At 29.5% G+C, this 21234-nt stretch overlaps 2 protein-coding genes across 6 annotated transcripts in view; one reads left to right on the forward strand and one right to left on the reverse strand.

Annotated features, from left to right (window-relative positions):
- Nucleotides 1-21234, reverse strand: part of LOC145291298 (calaxin-like) — a 174636-nt gene that overhangs the window by 102987 nt on the left and 50415 nt on the right. For 4 of the 5 annotated variants that reach the window (XM_080136979.1, XM_080136981.1, XM_080136980.1 and 1 more), the window contains exon 2: nucleotides 18662-18704. The exons of the other annotated variant lie outside the window; for it this stretch is intronic. In XM_080136979.1, coding sequence (XP_079993105.1) covers nucleotides 18662-18704 — 43 coding nt within the window. The remainder of the gene's footprint in view (nucleotides 1-18661; nucleotides 18705-21234) is intronic. 5 annotated transcript variants of the gene reach the window in all.
- LOC145291300 (glycylpeptide N-tetradecanoyltransferase 2-like) overlaps nucleotides 1-21234 on the forward strand; it is a 46884-nt gene that overhangs the window by 18755 nt on the left and 6895 nt on the right. Inside the window, exons 3-7 of the mRNA XM_080136986.1 lie at nucleotides 3622-3763; nucleotides 3972-4102; nucleotides 14951-15042; nucleotides 17243-17359; nucleotides 17808-17978. Coding sequence (XP_079993112.1) covers nucleotides 3622-3763; nucleotides 3972-4102; nucleotides 14951-15042; nucleotides 17243-17359; nucleotides 17808-17978 — 653 coding nt within the window. The remainder of the gene's footprint in view (nucleotides 1-3621; nucleotides 3764-3971; nucleotides 4103-14950; nucleotides 15043-17242; nucleotides 17360-17807; nucleotides 17979-21234) is intronic.

Genomic DNA, 21234 nt, shown 5'->3' on the forward strand with positions numbered 1-21234 from the left:
TCGATAAACCTACATATTCGCTCGGTTATAACAGTTAAACAATCAGAATGAAAACCACAAAGGCCCAGATTTTTAAGAAAATCATCAAGCTTGCTGTTGACCAACCTTTCAAAAATTTTGTTAATAATAGAGAAGGAGACTAACAGGATGATACTTAGTTGGATCAGATTGATCACCAGCATTTTTTTAAAGATAGGGGCAACAGCGGACTCTTTCCAACAAGAAGGAAAACATGATTTTGATAAACAAATTAAATAATTTTGAGAGAATAAAGTTCAAGAGTACAGCATTTAAGAACAAGAATTGAATCAAGACCAGTCAAGATCAGAAAGAACCCTAGTTAACTCTGAAGGGCATATCCTGTTTTCTTCAATATGATGATTTTATAATAATAGCAAGCTTATCTTGATTTTTGTAAGAAAAAAGAATTCTGCCATTTCTGATGTACATGTGAAATGTATTTTTCCTCAGTTAAGCCACGTATATATATATATATATATATATATATATATAACTTCTTTGTCATCTTTTTTCTTAACAAACCTTATTTAGCATTTAATTCTAACCTATGCCTCTCATTCTTTCCTTAAATTTTTTTTTCTTTTTCTTATAAAACTATGAATTTTTATTTAGTTTTTAAAATGGAAGGCAGGGGTTTTGTGAATAATTTTTAGCAAGTCTCTAAGTTATCGTAATTAGGTGAAACTTTGGAAAAATAAAAATTTTCAAGTATTTCAGGTAATGTGTAGATCAGGGGTTCCCAATGTTTTGGTACTTGTGACCCCTTACCTAAAAGATTGAAACCTATGTGATCCCTACTTAGGGGTTATTATTAGCAGCTTATTTTATTTTCTGTCAAGGACAGGGAAAGAAACCTCTTAAATTAAAAACAAAAAAAATTAAATTCTGTACTTGGTTATTATCAAAAATTCACAAAAAGAACATTTCTTAAAATCATAGGTTTGAAATGCTATTCAACCCAACTAGTGAGGTGTCTGATGGGTTTCTTACTAAAGCCTCCTGTTCTTGTGATAGCTCAGGGCAGTTCAGATGCAACTGATACCGATACCTATGGCATTACCCATGTTTTCGTCTAGTGGTCAAATTCATCGCCGTCATCCGCTCACTGTTTCCGCCTTTGAATCAGCTTCCAAACTGTCACTGGGCTGCCTGAAGAATATACTGCATTCACCAACGGCATTTTCAAACAAAAGAAAAAGAGCCAAAGCTTAATTGGCTTTTCTTAACATAGAATAATTATTGCTTTCGACTTTACAAATAATAGTTACACAACTGGCCGAGTCATGCAAACGGGGCTGGCGGTTTTCTTTCTTTAACCAAGTACTTCATTTTTTTCTATCGTCAGTATGCGGGGAAAGATCAGCTCACAGAGACATGTGTATCGCCAAGGTGCGTGGCAAAGAGTCTATCTCATCCCTTCCTCACCTCCTTTTATCAATATCGGTTAACTGTGCCCCTGCTCCCCCTATCTCTCCAAATATGTCCACAAGTGGCGGCCACCCAATCAGCGGCTGCGCCTTTGTTCGGAGAGGGGGGGGGGCTCCAGTAATGGCCTGCCGAACCCTGACCGCCTGGTCGCAGAAGAGAAAGAAAAGAAAATAATAAAAAGCGACCTTTACATTTATTGAAGCAAAAAAAAGGAAAGGTTTTCCTCTCTCATCTTCTCTCCACCCACCCTTCTCTCAACACGTCAGTAAGGAAATACCGTCCCCTCGCCAGGAATATGAGCAGTCACGTCCAATTAACACAACGGGTCTGCCACTATTCCTTGAATTTTCAAATTGAGCTTGTTTAGCTGATTAAAAATGTTGGCTAGGTATGCGACCTTTTTATTCCATGCTTCATCTTCAAAGTGAACTGTAAGATGTTTTCTTTTGAGTCTCCAGATATAGCTTTATTCCATCTTTCATTTTGAAGACACCATTATTAGTGTTTTCTTTCGACACCTAATGTACTATGGTGTAGAAAAGGACTTTATGATCAGCATTCATGTATTTGCATAGTTCTTTGAATAGGCAAATGTTGAGTGCTGTAATCTTCACATAATTTACAATTTTGATTATAGATTCAATCACTTTCTGTAAAGAGGCAGGGAAAGTCTTATTGGTGAGAGAATATCGGTGAATCATGCAGTGGATGCCTTTTGCTTGAGGTGCTAGATTTTCACTCTTGACTGGAATTCTGATTTTGATCCTAGCATAGCTGGTGCCTCATGTAGACAAATCTCACACATTTCCTCATTGAAAATCTTTGTTTTGGAAAAAAATTGAAACTTTTTCCATGACCTCAACGTTTATGGTTTCAAGTGCACTGCAGAATAAGACTTTGTCACCTAAATTAATGTATCTCACAAAAGAAAAGCCTCTGAGAACATGAACTTGCATCTGTTGACTTGCTGAGATGAAAAGAGAGAAACCCTTGATTTCAGTCAAAATCTGCTTCTTCATAGACATTTTAGAAATATGCATCTGTATAATGTTATTTGGCAGGGATAATTGCTACATCTTTGTCCTTGTTTCACCAAGAATAAGATCTATAGCTTTCATCATGCAAGGTTTAAGTGTTCCTCCAATTGTGTGTGTGTTTTTTAACAATTTCAAATGCAATCTCTTATGCTTCCTCTACGGCTGCACTCTGTTCTTTCTTTGCATGTTCTGAATATTCTCTCTTGATATGACACTTGAGTTCTAATGGTTTCATTGACTCTTTGCTGAAGACAGCATGACACAAATTATATTAGTTTCTCTTTAGCGCCATTAGCGAGCAGTGGACAAGCTAATGTTGACATAGATTCTGAGAATCGGCGCCATTTAGTAATGGATTAAAATCTGTAAATGTAATAACACCTTTGTTAAACTCGTTTCGTATGTACTCCTTAGATAAGACAAACAAAATTGAAGTACTCGGAAAATACATTTTTAATAAATGATATTAATAAATATAAATTATATAATATATATTAATATATTCAATTTAAAAAAGAAAATTTACAAGAAACTTAGAACATGTTTCCAATCAATATCACAACAGCATGTTTGCCAGGTACAACACCTACTGTTTACTTATCTCCTTATTAGAATTAAATAAAACAGTTGGGTAATACACGCTTTGGCAAACTTACACTGACTATTTGACTGTGGTAGGTGCAGAACGTGTAATGATGGGGTAAGTATTGGGAGGTAGCATTGCTAATAGTGTGATTCACCATCCACCAATCAGCAATGGACATGTGATTGATGTGTCCACAGTAAGCACACACATACTTGCTATTAATTGGTACACACATACAGTTTCAAACAGGTATACATATTTGCTCACAGGCAAGCATGCATACACCTTATCTCTTGAGCTATCATGGTACACGTTTTGCTTTGCACTTAAACAAAAAATGTAAGAGTTTAAATTTAATTGATGAAATAAACTTAATGTTATCCGAAGCTACTAATAACAAGCTACACTCTCTACTATCAATGCGTCGCAACCTACTGGTTGGGAACCCCTAATATATCTTGTGTAACTTTCAAGTAAGTTTTTGTACTTTTTTCTTTCTTTTTTTTTTTTTTTTTGCCTCCTCTAACTAATCTTTTTATTTATATTTAGCATCAATCTATAGTTGCTGGTCTTCAGAAGATTCAGTGGGCGATGGAATTACTATCAATGCCTCAAGGTGCACCCAAAAGTTTGGAGGAAGCTAACAAAAAACGGTATCAGTTTTGGGAAACCCAGCCCGTCCCTAAGCTCTGTAAGTTTCAGTTTGAAGAAATCTTTTATCTGTTCTATTTTTAAATTCATAAACAATTTCAAAGCGCTTAAGTAATATACATTCCCTATTAAATATTCTTTGCTGTTTAAAAACAGTAACTAAGTTACAAATGTCTAGAATTCTCATCTTTCATGTCTCCTTTAAATGTTATAAATTTGTAAAATAAAATAATAAATCTAATTTTCAGCTGAGAAAATAGATGAAAACGTGAATGAATGCATTGAAACTGACAAACTCCCCGAAGATATCCGTCAAGAATCTTATTCTCTTCCTGATGGTTTTCGTTGGGACACATTGGATATCAACAAACCAGATATTGTGAGTTACAAGAATTAACCATCTCTTTTGCATTTTCTTTTAGATACTTTCTTGCATCTAAATTTTTATTCATTTTTCTGTCATGTAAGCTTTCGATAGATCTTCATGTTTTAAAACCTATAATAACAATTTGAATTTTTCTTTAGAGTTTAGAAACTATTTAATTGGCATTGAGATCATCTTTTCTGAAAATGAAACTTATGTTATTATAATTAAAACTTTTTTGGTAAATATTTAAAGCCAAAACCAATCTGCTAGCTCAGGTTTTGAATTGCTTTGTATATTGTAGCTATTTTACTTAAAACATTTCTCTTGAATACTTGAATAATTTTTTTTTTTTTTTTTTCTTTGAACGGCAATCTATTGATTGAAAATTCTCTCTCATATATATATATGAACTCCTATCAGTATGCTTGCTTGTTACGATGAAACTGTCTTTCTGGTTTGCTAGTTCCAGTTTCAAAATTTGTAAAAGTAATAAAAAAAAAAATATTGGCTAGTGTCTTTTTACAAAAATATGTAAGTTTTTACTGGTGCTGTCATTGAAAAGCATAATTGTCCGATTCCATAGAAGGAGCCTAATTTTTATTAAAATACTAAACTACAGTTTGTCTTATTTTACATAAAATGATTTTTGCGAAAGGATATTAAAATGAAAAAACATAAATTGATAGATTACTCTGAGTCGTTGCAGTATTAAACTTGATTATCCTGCAAACAAGTACAGTTCAGAAGTTACAAAGCATCCCTCACTTCTTTTAAGAAAGGCTTTCTAAATGTTATTACGTCTACATTGTCCATAAACTGTATAAGTACCAAAGTTTTTTGTTTTGAACATATTTTTAATATCTATCAGTCGCTCCTCCCTAGATCTGTGACCTTTTTCTATGAATAAAATTGTAAAACAAATGTTAAATCTAAGATGATATGGTTTAAAGTTAGCAAAATCAAATTCAAATAAACAAAAAATGATATTAAATCTTTATTTGTAAGCCTGTCATTACATCTTTAATTGCAATAAAAAATACAAATAAAGTTTTAAACAATTTGGGATGCTAAAAGCGTTTTTTTTTTTTTTTTTTTTTAATAGCAAATTCTAGATTTGTATCAATTGCCCTTTCCCTAGATTAGTGAACATTTCCTAATATTTAAATTGTAGAACAAATGTTAAACCTATTGGAAGGAAGGAATGTCTTTTGAAAAGTAATAGAAAAAATAATTGTTAGTGAAAAAAAAAATTTCTCAAAACAATCTACAAACGAAAAATGGTTGCTCATCATGTGAAATTAGAAAAAATGTTAGTGACAGGAATAAAAAAAGGTATTAAAAATGTCAAATTTATGTGATTGTAACCTTCAAAAATAATAGTTCTCTTTTCAATCTAGCAAATTTTTTTAACCAGAAATTGTTAATTGTGCGTGTGTGTGTTCAGTTTTTTCAGTTTTATTTATGTATATTCGTTTTGTTTGTTTTTTTATAAAGAATTCTATGTAGAAATGTAAGTAAAAACAATGAAATACAAAGGATGATTTGTAAAATGCCAATGTAAAAAAAAAAAAAAAAAAAAAGGCATTTATGGTTTTGTTTTTATTTGTTTAAAACTGAACAAATAATGAACATTTTAAAAATTAATAAAGCCAAGTTAGCAGCGAATCTAAAATCTCAGAATTATCAGTCTGTTATGCTAGCAACTGAGCTAAGTGGAATGATCATGTAATGCTGGAAATAAATATACTAAAACTATGAAAAGCTTAAAATATCTATGCACATGCAGAATTTTTGAAACTGAAGTCAAAAATCAGATGAACAGTTTCATTGACCAAGCAAGCTGATCTCGGTTTTTTTATATATATTGCATGTGTGTGAAGAATACTTATATATAATAAAACTTTAGAATGGTAAAAAAAAAGATTCAATTTTTGTTTTGTATTCACGAAATAAACAATATATGAATAAAAATTTATAATCAATTTTAATCAGTAATTTAATCATTGTTACACAAAAAGGGCATTATAATATAAAAATGAGTCTCCAAATATTTAAGCCAAATCCCACACAAGATTAAAGATGAAATTATTTTGCTAAACATTTGTAACCTATTTACATTTTAATTTTTTTTTTTTCTTTTTTTTTTTTTTTTTTTTGTAAAAAAAAATTGGTTTTTGTAAGAAAAATAGTTTTTAACTATTTTAAGTTGAAACAGTGAAGACAATCACTCATGCATGCTGGTAGTATAATTAAGTTTAATGTTGAAACAATTCTGAGTAATCTATTTATAATCTATTGCATAATTTTTATTTCAAAAACATCTCAAATTAAAGAATCCTGCTTAATTCTTGTCTGATGACTATCAATCAGATGCAGTACAATTCTGATATATTTGAATCAAATGAAAGTTTCTGTCGATACACTTATTAAACAAGCAAAAAACCTTTTAGTGTTTGCAAGCACTATTAAAATTTTACAACATTTCAGTTAAATTCCTACAATTGAATTTAACCCCCCCCCTTATTATTTCGTGTTGCATTTGTGACGTAATCCATGACTTGGATTATGTAATTAATTAAAAATCGAAATATTTAATTTCGGGCCAACGAGAAATGTATCGTTTTTTGTTATTTTATTTTATCTTATCACCGATGCAAATGAACATAGTTTCAAGAGAGAGAGAGAAAAAGAAAGTATAGGAAAAAAGAGGGAGAGGCTAAACCTAAAAAGAGAGAGAAAGAGGCAGTGAGTATATGAGAGAGAGGTGAGAAAAGCCTTTTGACACGGAAGCTAGTGAGATGACTGGGTCATTTCACCAGAAACCCATCGACCCGTGCGCGTTGCTAGGCAACGAAGAATAAAGGAAAGAAAGGGACTAAAAAAGATACTGAGAAGAGAGAGAGAGAAACAAAGAAAAAGAGGCCCTTTTGGTACAACAGTCACCGCTGGACATGCTGCCAGACGGATGTGCAAAATTTCCACCCCATCGACAGGCAGCGATGCTGTCGAGATAGGAGACATTTTGACCAACCGCTTGGAACAAAAAGAAAAGATTTAAAAAAATAAAAAAATAAACTCAGTAAGTCATCTCCGTGAATATTTCCCTCTCTCGTATATTGTACATTGAATTCATTTTGCCATCATTTGTTTGCACTAAAGATACACTTTTTGTTTTGATATATTTCTCGTTGGCATCTTCGAATAGTAGACAAAATGCTCCTCCCCGTCTTCATAAATTTTTTTTTTTTTTTTTTTTTTTCACTTATTTACATTATTCCTCTCCTACCATAGTTAGTTCATTGTTTTATAATAAAATTTAATTTCGAAAATATCATTGCGTGTCGTGTTTTCCGTTATTTTCATATGCTGTTCGTCGTCTATTATATATTTCTGGTTTTGAAAGAATCTCCCCACACTTTTATTTCAGTGAGGTATACCGAACCCAGGGCCTACATGTTTTAATGTACATTGTATTTCATGAATGTCTTATTATTTTTTTTATTATGAACTCACAAATGTGTTGTTATTGTCTATTTGCATTAATAATAATGGAATTTGTAATACATTAAACAAAATTAAAATAAACGTAAATCATCTTTTGAACTCCCTTAAGTCTTACAACTGTTAATAAATTGATAAGGATTGGTTAATTAGTTTAGGAATTAATCGTGAGTGTGTGTGTATATATATATATATATATATATATATATATATATATATATATATTAATTTTATTTATACAAACATTAATGGCTACATATGTGCATACATGTTTCTGTAATCACCCACGTTGGGGGATTACGTCTTCAGGCCAAGAATTACCTTCAAAAGTGACATTTCCACCAAATACATTTTTCTATTTCGTTTATCAAGTTAAAAATACAACCTGGGTGGGAGTCAAAAAAACAAAAACGGTAAAAGGATGAGTGAGGTCTTTGAAGATGATAAACATCTTTTTTCTTTTCCCCTTCCCCCATCTAACCTAACTTTTGGCTTTTTATGGCATAGGGTACTTGAGAGTTTAGTTTTCTTGTCTTAGAGTCTGTAAATTAATAACCTTAGCTATGGTCAACCAAGTACTGACCGGTGCCTTTTTAATCTACCTCCACCCACACATACACGCAACACACACATAACACATCCATACACAGACACTGCCAACACACACATACACACATTAATCCATATATTCAAAAGCGAATCCATGCTGAACGCTCTTTATTTTATTTACTGAAACTAGACAATGATTCTGAAACTACGTAGAAGATAAAGTAAAAGTTACATTAAGGTAAATAAAAAATAAATAAATAAAATACATAAATAAATAAATAAATAAAAAAATAAATAAATAATATAATAAAAAATAAAAAAATAAATAAATAAGAATAAAAATAAAATTAAATTAAAACAAATAAACCAACAAAATGTGAATAAATATAAACCCGAAAGTTATCTAAACCCTACATGTACCTATATGCGTGTATCAATACACTTATAAATGTCTACATTTATCTACACCCGTGCATATATACACACACACATTACAGACATACAGAGACAAATAATAGTATTTTTCTTTACTTATGTAGCGTGGTAACTTCTTCGTATATGCAATATTATGCTACCCGACTATAGACGGGTGCATATATATATATATATATATATATATATATATATATATATATACAAACAAGATGAATTGTTACTTATTCATCTAATGAAGTATATATATACAAACAAGATGAATTGTTACTTATTCATCTAATGAAGTATATATATACAAACAAGATGAATTGTTACTTATTCATCTAATGAAGTATATATATACAAACAAGATGAATTGTTACTTATTCATCTAATGAAGTATATATATACAAACAAGATGAATTGTTACTTATTCATCTAATGAAGTATATATATACAAACAAGATGAATTGTTACTTATTCATCTAATGAAGTATATATATACAAACAAGATGAATTGTTACTTATTCATCTAATGAAGTATATATATACAAACAAGATGAATTGTTACTTATTCATCTAATGAAGTATATATATACAAACAAGATGAATTGTTACTTATTCATCTAATGAAGTATATATATACAAACAAGAAGAATTGTTACTTATTCATCTAATGAAGTAACTTTCAATGATTGCAAAGCTATTTATCATACAGCACTTAAAAATAGTGGATATAAGGACATAGAGATAAAATATAAAGTAAATAACACTAGCACAAATGGATCCAGAAATCGTGGTAGGAAAATTATTTGGTTCACACCCCCCTTTAACATTATGTTGAAAACAAAACTTGGTGCAAAATTTTTACAACTTATTAATAAGCATTTCCCACCAAATAATATATTACATAAAATATTTAAAAATACATTAAAATTAAGTTATAGCTGTAGTGATAATTTGGAAAGGATTATAAAAAAGCATAATGGAAGAATTTTAAAGACGACTAATAGAGAAGGGGAGAATACTAGTGCAAACACTGCGGTGAATAAATGTAACTGTAAAAAACCTGAGGAATGCCCAATAAAAAATGAATGTCTGACCTCATCGGTGGTATACCAAGCAAGGATATTCCCGGTGGAGAACCCAAGGGACGAAAGATTCTACATAGGGAGTACCCAAATGACTTTCAAAAATAGATTCTATGGACATACACGCTCGATGAATAATCAAACATATGAAAAGGACACTTCCTTATCGTTATATTACTGGAAATTAGTTAGAGAAAATAAAACACCTAGTATAGAATGGAATATTATTAGAAGGGCCAATACTTGCCACTCATTGAACTCACCATGTCTATTATGCTTATCAGAAAAACTTGAGATAACTAGGTTTAAAGACGGAGAAAAATTATTGAATATTAAACAAGAAACTGCTATATCCTGCAAACATTTCAGAATACACGCACTTAAGGAACTCTAAATTAGGATAATGGAACTGCTATAAGTACAACTAACCCCCATCAAATAACCCCCCCCCCCACAAAGAGGATAAGTGAGGTCGCAACTATAATCATACCCATATGGGTTACGTAAGTCACTTAGTATTCTACTTCATCGAGCAGTTATGGTATTACTAGCCGAAATAAGTACCTGTATGAAGGTATATTTGAACTAAATGAGTAATAGATCGTTTTGAGTGAAGCTCGTAATAATGTATGCATATGGATATTTTTGGGTGTGTGCATGTATGGATATATGATCTTTATATACCCGGGTAGGAAAAATAATTTATTAATATAAAAAAAAAAAAAAAAAAAAAAAAAAATGAAGAAATAAATAGATGAAAGAAAGTAAGGAATGAAGGGTGAATGGAAGAGAAGGGAATAAGGGTATTAGAGTGAATAAGCAAAGAGGAAGGTAAGTACTACAATATATAAGCTTATATACTCGGTTTGTATAACCTAAATACTCTGATTTCTGTCATATGTTATTATATATTATTATTGTATCGTGATACATCTTATGTATATCTGCCTTACCATCGTAAGAATCTTTGTTAAATATGTGGATAACCCTATGAACTTCATGCTGAATTCAATATAAATTTTTACGTAGTGTCAATTTTTACGGTAAAAACCTACAACTTAGGAAAGTGTAACAAGCGGATGAGGCCATGAAACATAACTAGACGTGTGGAATTTGATAGAAAAAGTGAATTTATATAGTAAATGTATTCATGTCTGTTTCTACTTTAGATGTATCATTTGGTGGCACGGTACATGTATACATGTATATATATATATGTCTATATTTGTGTGACTTTGGATATATAAGTGTATTTTACGTATGCATGTATGTTTGTATGTTTATATATATATATCTGTATCTATATATCTGTGTGTATGTTTGGATGTGTCTCTGTGTCTATTGTATGTAGATGTATGTATACACATGTATATTTCTGAACTATTAGAATAGGCTGCCTCGTATAGAATCGTAACAATGTAGATTACAAAAATGTATGGATGTCCGAATGTTGTTTATATATATATGTTATATATGTATGTATGTGTGGGTATGTATATGTATGTCTGTGTGTGTGTTTATATGTATGTATGTATGTGTATATATATGTATATATTTATGTATGTATATATGTGTGTTTGTATATATATGTGTGTTTGTATATATATATATATATGTATATGTATATATATGTATATGTATATATATGTATATATATATATATATATGTATATATATATATATGCACCCGTCTGTAGTCGGGTAGCATAATATTGCATATATGAAGAAGTTACCACGCTACATAAGTAAAGAAAAATACTATTATTTGTCTCTGTGTGTGTGTATATATGCACGGGTGTAGATAAATGTAGACATTTATAAGTGTATTGATACACGCATATAGGTACATGTAGGGTTTAGATAACTTTCGGGTTTATATTTATTCACATTTTGTTGGTTTATTTGTTTTAATTTAATTTTATTTTTATTCTTATTTATTTATTTTTTTATTTTTTATTATATTATTTATTTATTTTTTTATTTATTTATTTATTTATGTATTTTATTTTTATTTATTTATTTTTTATTTACCTTAATGTAACTTTTACTTTATCTTCTACGTAGTTTCAGAATCATTGTCTAGTTTCAGTAAATAAAATAAAGAGCGTTCAGCATGGATTCGCTTTTGAATATATGGATTAATGTGTGTATGTGTGTGTTGGCAGTGTCTGTGTATGGATGTGTTATGTGTGTGTTGCGTGTATGTGTGGGTGGAGGTAGATTAAAAAGGCACCGGTCAGTACTTGGTTGACCATAGCTAAGGTTATTAATTTACAGACTCTAAGACAAGAAAACTAAACTCTCAAGTACCCTATGCCATAAAAAGCCAAAAGTTAGGTTAGATGGGGGAAGGGGAAAAGAAAAAAGATGTTTATCATCTTCAAAGACCTCACTCATCCTTTTACCGTTTTTGTTTTTTTGACTCCCACCCAGGTTGTATTTTTAACTTGATAAACGAAATAGAAAAATGTATTTGGTGGAAATGTCACTTTTGAAGGTAATTCTTGGCCTGAAGACGTAATCCCCCAACGTGGGTGATTACAGAAACATGTATGCACATATGTAGCCATTAATGTTTGTATAAATAAAATTAATATACCTGCTCTGTTCACTCATTGAGCACTATTTTGGTAGACACATGTTGTTTCGTTGGATGTACTTCTAGGAAACTAAACTCTACTGGCTATATATATATATATATATATATATATATATATTAGTGTTGGGACGATTCCTAATTTTTTTCCGATTCCAGGAAAATGTTTAACGATTCCGATACCAAGTACGATTCCCGTGGAATTGTTTTGAAATATACACTCATATAATTGAAAGTTTTTGTAGCAAAAAAAAACCAAGAAAACGAAAAAGTGGAAATCCAATTAAGGGAATTTCGAAAACGATTTGACTTTTTTTCGTAAAATTTCTTTTATTGAAGATAAAAATCGAAACAAATATTTTAATCATGAAGAAAACATGCACCATGAAATTAATAAACAATCAATTTCAGGAGTTATTTTATATATTAAAAAATATAAAGAAAAAGGGTGGCTGTATACGAATGCTACCCCTGTAGCGAAATCCGCATCGGCTCCGATGTTGTATGTTGTTCGACTGAGGGAGAAGTTATTATTTTTACAAGGAAAGAATTTTTGCCGGAGTTTATATAATTATTAACAGGAAAATTGGTGAAAGTCAAAATGGAATCCATGCTATTTTAAAATATTATTTTCAAGTTTAATTATGTTCACGGGACTAACAACTATTCACAAAATGTTGTGGATCTGCTTACTGGTGTTTGCACCAACAATATTGAAGCCTACTGGTCTCGTATTATCGGGATCAGTAGGAGAAATGAAATGATCTCATGTCGATGAAGTCGTGTATTGAGAGCTTATAACCTGAAAAGTGAAAAAATATTAGATAATTTTGAAACATTTTTAGAGCATATTCATGAAAAAAATGGTAATTAAAAAAAAATCCCAATAAGCTTTGGGAAAAAACATGTTTTGAACAATTGAAATTTTTATTTTTGAATCAAAAAAACAAAAACAGTAGTGCTCTCGTCAAGTAATTTTTATTTTATTCAAGAAAATAAAAGGTACTCATATACTTATTGAGTCGTGCTGAAATGACATTATTTAGAAAGCCATTCTTAACATGGGGACAGGAGGGTGTTGTGTACCTATTCTGTACTTTTACCTAACAATTTAATAAAAACAGGTATCGTAAAACTTTAAACTTGAAAGTACTATTTAAAAATAGCGCGGATCAAAGTGCACTAGCACCAAATAACATTTCGCTGTTTCAATCTACGACATTCCATGAGAGGTACGTACACGCTAAAGCTTTTTGTTTATCACCACAAGTGCTAATTTTGACTTTCACCAATTTTCATTTGAAAAACAATTAAAAACTCTTCAAACATTGGGCGAGGCACTTAAACCATTTAAATAAAAATAACAGTAACATAAGTGCATAAGCACCAAATCTTTTTGCTTTGCTTTCATTTTGTTTGTTTGTTAAATCTGGCAAAAAATAAATAAAAATAACAAGAATACAAAAACAATAAGAAAAGGGTATCGTAAAACTTTAATTAAACTTTAAAATAATATATAAAAATAGCGCGGATTTGATTTTGACTTTCACCAATTTTCCTGTGTTTATATAAACTCCCGGCAAAAAAAAAAAAAAAAAAATTTATATATCCATAAGAAAAAAATTTTTAAAAATCAGATAAAATAATAACAAAAATCATTGGAGCTTAGGTCCTGCAGACGAGCCTCGTTCTGACATTAGGAAAATTTAGGTTAACAGCTGGTGAAGCTACCGAAAAGTAATCCTTTTGAATGAAGATGGATATAAACAATATTTTTTAAATTTCTTAATTTTACTTAAAAACAAAATGTAAACATATATGAACAAAATATTTCAGAAAATAATTTTTTAATTGTAAATAAAAATTGATTGTAAAAACTTTTTAAAAATAATTATTGAAAAATATTGCAAAGTGTTTACATAGCTGGTTCTTTGGGGTAATAGGTGCGCCTGAAACTTCCCTTCCAAAATCAAAGCAGCTTTAGTGTTTTTACTATTTTAAAGCACTTTTTTTTAGTTTGAAACACAGGTAGTGGCTAGTTAACTTAGAACAAATGCGCATGGTGAAAATTCTTCAGGGTTTGAATGTATTGTAATGCTTTTATGGGTGTTGAAAAACGTTTTTCAGCTGCCATATTACTTCCTATTTACTTGCCTCCCCACGAGTGGAGAGTTTGACACAAGGTCGGTTTTTAATGTAGAGAAGCATTTATTACAAAAAAAAAACGAAATGGTGAAATATAAAAGCAAGTTAAGCTAAAAGTAAAAAAAATTTTTTTTTTTTTAATTCAAACAATTAAAGAAAAAAATTCAAAGAAATTTTGAAACTCATTAAGATAAAGATTACCTTTTAAAGTAGTTAATAAAATTCTGGTACATCATATTCAATATGTTATGAAAAGTTCTATGATGTTTTTATCATAAACATTTTAGAGCATTAATCTCACTTCAAACAAAGAGTTCAACTTAAAAATATAAGAGAATCGTAATGAAAGAATCATAAATCTAAGGTATTTTTTAACAATGCGATTCCGATTTTCCCCAAAATACACGATTCTTACGATTCCGATTAATTGTCCATTGATATAAAGCAATATATATTGACATTACTGTAAACTTTTTAAAATTAGAATGAATTTTAATTATTTGCATAGAATTGTTTGATAATTTGAAAATATTTTATTTTAAAGTTTTGATATTTATTTTTCAGCTTAGAGAATTATATATACTTTTGAGTGAGAATTATGTGGAAGATGATGACAATATGTTTAGGTTTGATTATTCTCCTGAATTTCTTCAATGGTAAGTTTTTCTATTCTAATTTGTGTTGTGACTCTTTTAAATAATCAAAACTTATTGAATTTTTTTTTTTTTAAATATCTAGTTTAAATTTTTGTGATAATTTTTGTCATAATTTTTAATTGGATATGTGATCTTCACGCACACACCTTTAGTTCACTAGAAGAGAATGTAAGAAAATGGTGGTGCTCATGTTTATCATGAAAATGAGATCTCCTCAACATGAAGCAGTTATTTTTCTAAAAAGTTATTACCTGCATCAGGTAATGGCTTTCCCATAGTTTTCAGACTTAATTTTTAAGTCATCACCATTTTATTGCCTCATTTCCCTTTGTCAGGGGTCTGCCATTTTCCTAGCAGTCTGCAATCTGTCTCAGAGTTAATTCTGTTAAAATTTCCTTATCTAAAATCCTCATTTTGTTGCATCATTCAATTTTGCTCCAGATTTCTGCATTTTCTTATCAAAGAAGCTTATTTACTTCCCTCACGAGGGCAGTTAGACACATACTCTATTTTTAATGTGGGGAAAATCCAGAAAGGGACACTAATTTTTTTTTATTAAATGGCTTTGGTCTAGAAAGATCTCTCCTTAAATGATTAAGGGCAGAAAATATGGAATATAGTGTATAACAGATACTACACTTTGCTCTTAGCCATGTAATTTCTCTTAATGTAGCCAAACTGTTATCAGGAGTTCAATCGTTGGTATAGTCGCTCTCCAACAGGATAGTAGAGCTGATATACTTGGTCTGATCTGACTCAACATTACATATTGATATACATCGTTCTGTCCTTTTCTGATGGATGAACACAAAGTGGGATCCCAGTCCTCCATAAAAAAAGCTTTCATTTTCTAAAAGACAACAATAGGCTGTATTTAAACTGTTTAACTACAGGGGATTATTTTTATTTATTTATTTATTTTAAGCCATTACCTTTCTTGTATAGTGAAACTTAGAATTAATCAAATCTGCGAGTTTTCTATCGGGGTTCTAATGCATTTGTCAATATTATAACATCAGCTCTTGAACCATGTTTTTGTACAAGGTGCAAAACTAAACTAAACACCCTTTTCTCTCTGCATGTGTCTTACCCTTGTAGCTCCTCCTTGCTGACCAATCAATTATCTGATAATTTCAATAGGATTGTATCCATGTTTTTAAGTGTATATCAAATGGCATATTATGTAGCTTTTTCTAATAAGGTTTCTTGCAGGAATGTTAAGTGAAACTATGCTGGAATTTTGGCTTAATTGATGAAAGAAACTTGTGAATATTGACTGTTTAAATTTTTTATATTCATTAAAATTTAAGGTATTTATGCACTTATTGTACTATGCTGAAACAATGTTATTTAGAAAGCTATTCTTAACATGTGAGGGGAGTATGTTTTGTAACTATTCTATACTTTCACTTAACAATTTAATAAATTCAAGTTATTACGATCTTTTCACTTGAAAATATAAAAAACATAGTGCAGTACAATAAGTGCCTAAGCAGTATATTTAATTGGAATGATTTTTCCTTCTATTTAATCGACTGTATAGTTTGTGTACTAAAGATGAAATGTAATAAAAATAAAAACTAATAATCATCATGGGCTTTTATTTTAAACTAAGCAATATCTATCTACTAATGCTCAGGAGTTTTTTGTTTATGTATATATATCAAATGTTTTTAATGATATAAAAAAAATTTGATTTAAATATATCATTTAGTCACTAAATTATTAATTGAACCAAATTGTTATAAAACTACATTCCCAACTAATTTTCTTATGGTAATATTTTAGTTTCCAAAACTTTGTTTCAGTGCTTTATTCAACACTTTACATATTTCCAAATTGTTTTAATTAAAGCAACTCACTAAGTAATTTTTTTTTTTATCCCTTCAACTATTAAAAAGATGAAAGATTGACTTGTTTATGAAGAAATAAATAAATTCTGGATTTAATTTTAAAAATAAATTTTTAATATAAATTGTATCATTTTATACTATTGCATGTTTATTTTTTATCAAAATTCGTGTGAGGAAAAAAAGAATCAAGATGCCTCATAATTTTATTAATGTGTACCCCCCTCCTCCCCAGCATGGATTTATAGAATGAACTTGTTAAAGTTATGATGCAAGTTTTACTTTAAAAAAAAAAAAAAAAAAAATCAAGTCATTCCAAAGCTTATGCTTCTGACATTTTGTTTTTCCAGGGCACTACAACCACCAGGTTGGGTAAAAGATTGGCACTGTGGTGTCAGAGTAGTAAAAAATGGCAAACTGGTAGGATTTATTAGTGCTGTACCAGCTCATATCAAAGTATATAATAAGTAAGTATAAACTTATTAAAATCTTGGTTTATTTCACTTAATGAAATGCATGTATAATAGAAATTTACTTGAAGATTTCATTTCTGAAATGGCAAATATGTAAACTTAACATAAACCCAACTATTATTTTTGAGAAAGAAGCTTGATATGAATATTAGTAATGAACACTTTTTAAAAAATTTCAGTTTTGTCTATTGCTTATTATTAATTGAACTTGTAAACAAGATTTTAAGAAAATATTCGATTGGTTTTATCTATGAAATAAAATTTTTAAAAATCTCATTTTCTTGATTCTTTAAAAGAATTCAGTAGCTTATATGTTTAGTTTGCTTCATAGAGCATGTAATAATGATCAAATAAAAAAAAAAAACTGTCTTTTTTTTAATATTTTAGATTTTGAACTTGATTTTATTTTAATTACTGAATTAAATTTTTTCTTGCTTTTTAGATTTAAATATATGGTAGAAATCAATTTTCTGTGTGTACATAAAAAGCTTCGATCTAAAAGAGTTGCTCCAGTTTTAATTCGCGAGATCACAAGGAGAGTACATCAACGTGGCTTATTCCAGGCTGTTTATACTGCTGGGGTTGTCTTGCCCAAACCTATTGCGTGCAGCAGGTAAGTTTTTTTTTAATTAAAAAAAAAAATTTTTTAATGTATGTTATTCAGGTTTAAAGAAATAACTTTACCACTAGCAAAGAGAAAAAGAATCAATTGTTTAGTGAAAATGTGAAGGTTAGCATTGTACTGAAACATTAAAGGAGGGCGTTTTTTTTAAGTAAACCTAATTTTAAAACTTAAAATCCTTGAACCTTTACATTCTTTATATTCTTCACTTGTGTGGAGTATAAAGTTATAAACATTTTGTAACGGGTGAATTAATTCATGAGCTTAAAGATGTGCAAAATTATGAAGCCCCTTTATGCTTTAATAACATTCAACAGCAATTTGCACATTTACTTATATATTAGATTGTCCGGAAAGTTCCAAGTATTTTTTCGCCACACAGAGGATAGAAATAAGATTTCTTCTTTCTTAGTAATATTTATTCAATGAAAATAGTCACAAATTGTACTTTTTGAAGCTTCCAACTCTTGCGCAAGTGCACTAGTTGTGATATTTGTATTTTCTCCAATTTTTGTCTTCAAAACATCAATATTAAATTTTGAGGGTCATTTACAAGATTTTCTCATTTTAAATTTTGCAAACTATTTCTGAATAAATGATTATCATGAAGCATAATCACCATACATTTCACAAGTTTCTTTTTTTCAAAAAAAAAAAAAAAAAAGCATAGCTACCCAAACAAAACTTGTAATCCATTTTCTTATAATGAGGGGGTATCTGAAAGTAAATAAATTCCAAAAATTTTGTCAGCAATATAAAAAATATGCATAACACATGCTAAGTTTCATCTTTGATTTAAGTAAACACTTTATAGGCTTGTTAAGAGCCTTCAGAAATCTGTACTTTTTAAAAGCCAAAGACTTTCCAGACAACCTAATGCATAACCCAGAATTCCCAGGAAAATGAATTTTTGTCTAAATTTTGACCAACTTTGAATGCAAGCTATAAATTATGATGATTTAAAACATGTTTTAATCAATATGCTGTAAATATGCTAGATGTCTAAACAAAATTTCAATTTTTCTGTAAGCATTGCTAAACCCGTTTATTTCTGGATTTTATCTTGGTACTTGTCTTTTAAACTTTCACTGCTAAAAGCATGAATAACAAGCCAAAAGCTATATGGTTCCCGGACTGATTTTGGCTATTTTCCCCATTTAAATCTCTGATCTGATGTAAAACAGCCAAATGACAATGTTTCATGACAAATGATGCATTAATTTAAATTTGGTACCATTCAAAACCCCTATTTAGACACGTATGAATTTTTATAGAAAAATAAAAATTAGCCTCAAAAGGGGTGTTTTTTTTTTTTGTTTTTGTTTCTTCTTTTTTCCCCTAAAAGCCCCACAATTTTCTCAAAGTAAACTATTGTTTCCAGATGTGTGTATATATATATATATATATATATATATGGTCTTGCTTTGGGGTAATTTTCAGCAAAATCTAAGGATTGGAAAAGATTCTATTGTAAGAACAACTACTAAGATGAGAACAATTGTCCAAACAATCAAAATTAATACCAATCCTCATCTCAAAAAATTTTAAAACCATTTATCTAACCGTAATGCATCAAATTTATAAAAATTTTGTTCAAATGAAAAGTAAATAAATTTAAAAACTTTTAGAAAGCCAAGTTATGCTGATATGATTTTTTTTTTTTTTTTTTTTTTTTATTATTAAATGAAAAACAATGAATAATTTGCCAGATCGCTTCCTATTTCAGTCATATAAATTCTTTAGAGTGAAATGATTTTGCCATTTCTTCCAAACAAATTATCTCTACTTAAACCATGTTTGTAATAATAATAATAAAAATAACTTAAAAAGAGTAATTTACAGCTGGTTTGGCACTGTCCGAGATACACAGGTGATTATTTTTCATAGTCAAATGTTTAAGAAAACAATTGGTTAAAAATTATATTGTAAAATTTGAAATTAACTTGTAAGTACTATTTAACAAATAGTTCAGGTCGTTAAATGCAAAAGCATCAAATAACATTTATTTTATAAAAATCGTAAAAACATTTATTGTATCAAAATATAAGGCACTTATGCATTATGCGGGTGGGACCCTTTTGTTTTGTTGATTTCCTTGAACGACTGATAGGGGACGTAACTTTTCCTAATTCAACAGTGACAATAATTAAAACTAAATTTTGTTATAGTTTTTCTTTAATTCAAGCAACTTTTTATTACAATTCTATTTTTCTCTTATGGCGACTACTTTCCATTAAATTGTTTGAAAAATAAAATCCAATGATGCTTTAATTTTTATTAAAATTCTATTTTCTTACGAGTTTCTGTTTAAATTGTTTGGGAAAAAAAAAAAACCTTATGTTCCTTGAAAGCAGAGTTAAACACAAACAAGATCAGTTTTTAATGTGGGGAAGGGAACAAAAATAAAAATTGCCTCAGTCTAGAAAGGTCTCTCCTCCACTGACTGAGGACAGAAAAGAGGATATGTAGTATCAGAAGAGATATCACACTTTGATCTTAGCCAAAAGGCCAAGTAATGTTGCTTTAATACAAAAAAAATGTTTGTTTGTTTTTTTAATGTTTTTAGAATTATATTTTTATACATCTTTGTATAATAACTTTTGGTTTTCAAGTATTTTGGTGTTTTATTTTTTTTAAAGAAGAAATGTTTTATTACAAACAATAATTACAAAAAAATTAATTCAATCACTTTTTTTGGTAACTGTAAAGTTTAAACGTGATGCTCTTTTTTAACATTATTTAGAAATCTATTATTTAATATGGGAGTGGGGAATTTTGTAATTATTCCAAGAAGAAATTGGAGTTATCACCCCTAACAATGGCACCATCCGTATAATGTATAAGAGCCAAAACAATTTTTTTTCAAATTAAATGTAGAAATTAATATCTTGTTCCTATCCAGAGTGCCTCTTTTTGGGGAGCTAGATTTTCCTTACATTAATAACCAACCTTGTGTCTAACTCTGCCCTCGTGAGGAGGCAAGTAAATAGTAACTATATTTAAAAAAATAAATAAATAAAAACTTAATCAAACGGAAATAACCCAAAAAAATTTTTTATTTGAGACAAACAAATAAACTAAAATTTTTCATTTTGATTTCACCCCCCCCCCCCTTTTTTTTTTTTTTTTTTTTTTTTTTACCCCCTGGGGACGAAACCAGAATTTTTCCAAGGTCAAATATTATATTTCCAGATGAATATCCATGTGGTCTTGCTTTTAGGTAATTTTCAGCAAAATCTGATGATTG

This window comes from Euprymna scolopes, chromosome 12, assembly GCF_053919585.1.
Source record: "Euprymna scolopes isolate OS-2025 chromosome 12, ASM5391958v1, whole genome shotgun sequence".
NCBI classification, from domain to species: Eukaryota; Metazoa; Mollusca; class Cephalopoda; order Sepiida; family Sepiolidae; genus Euprymna; species Euprymna scolopes.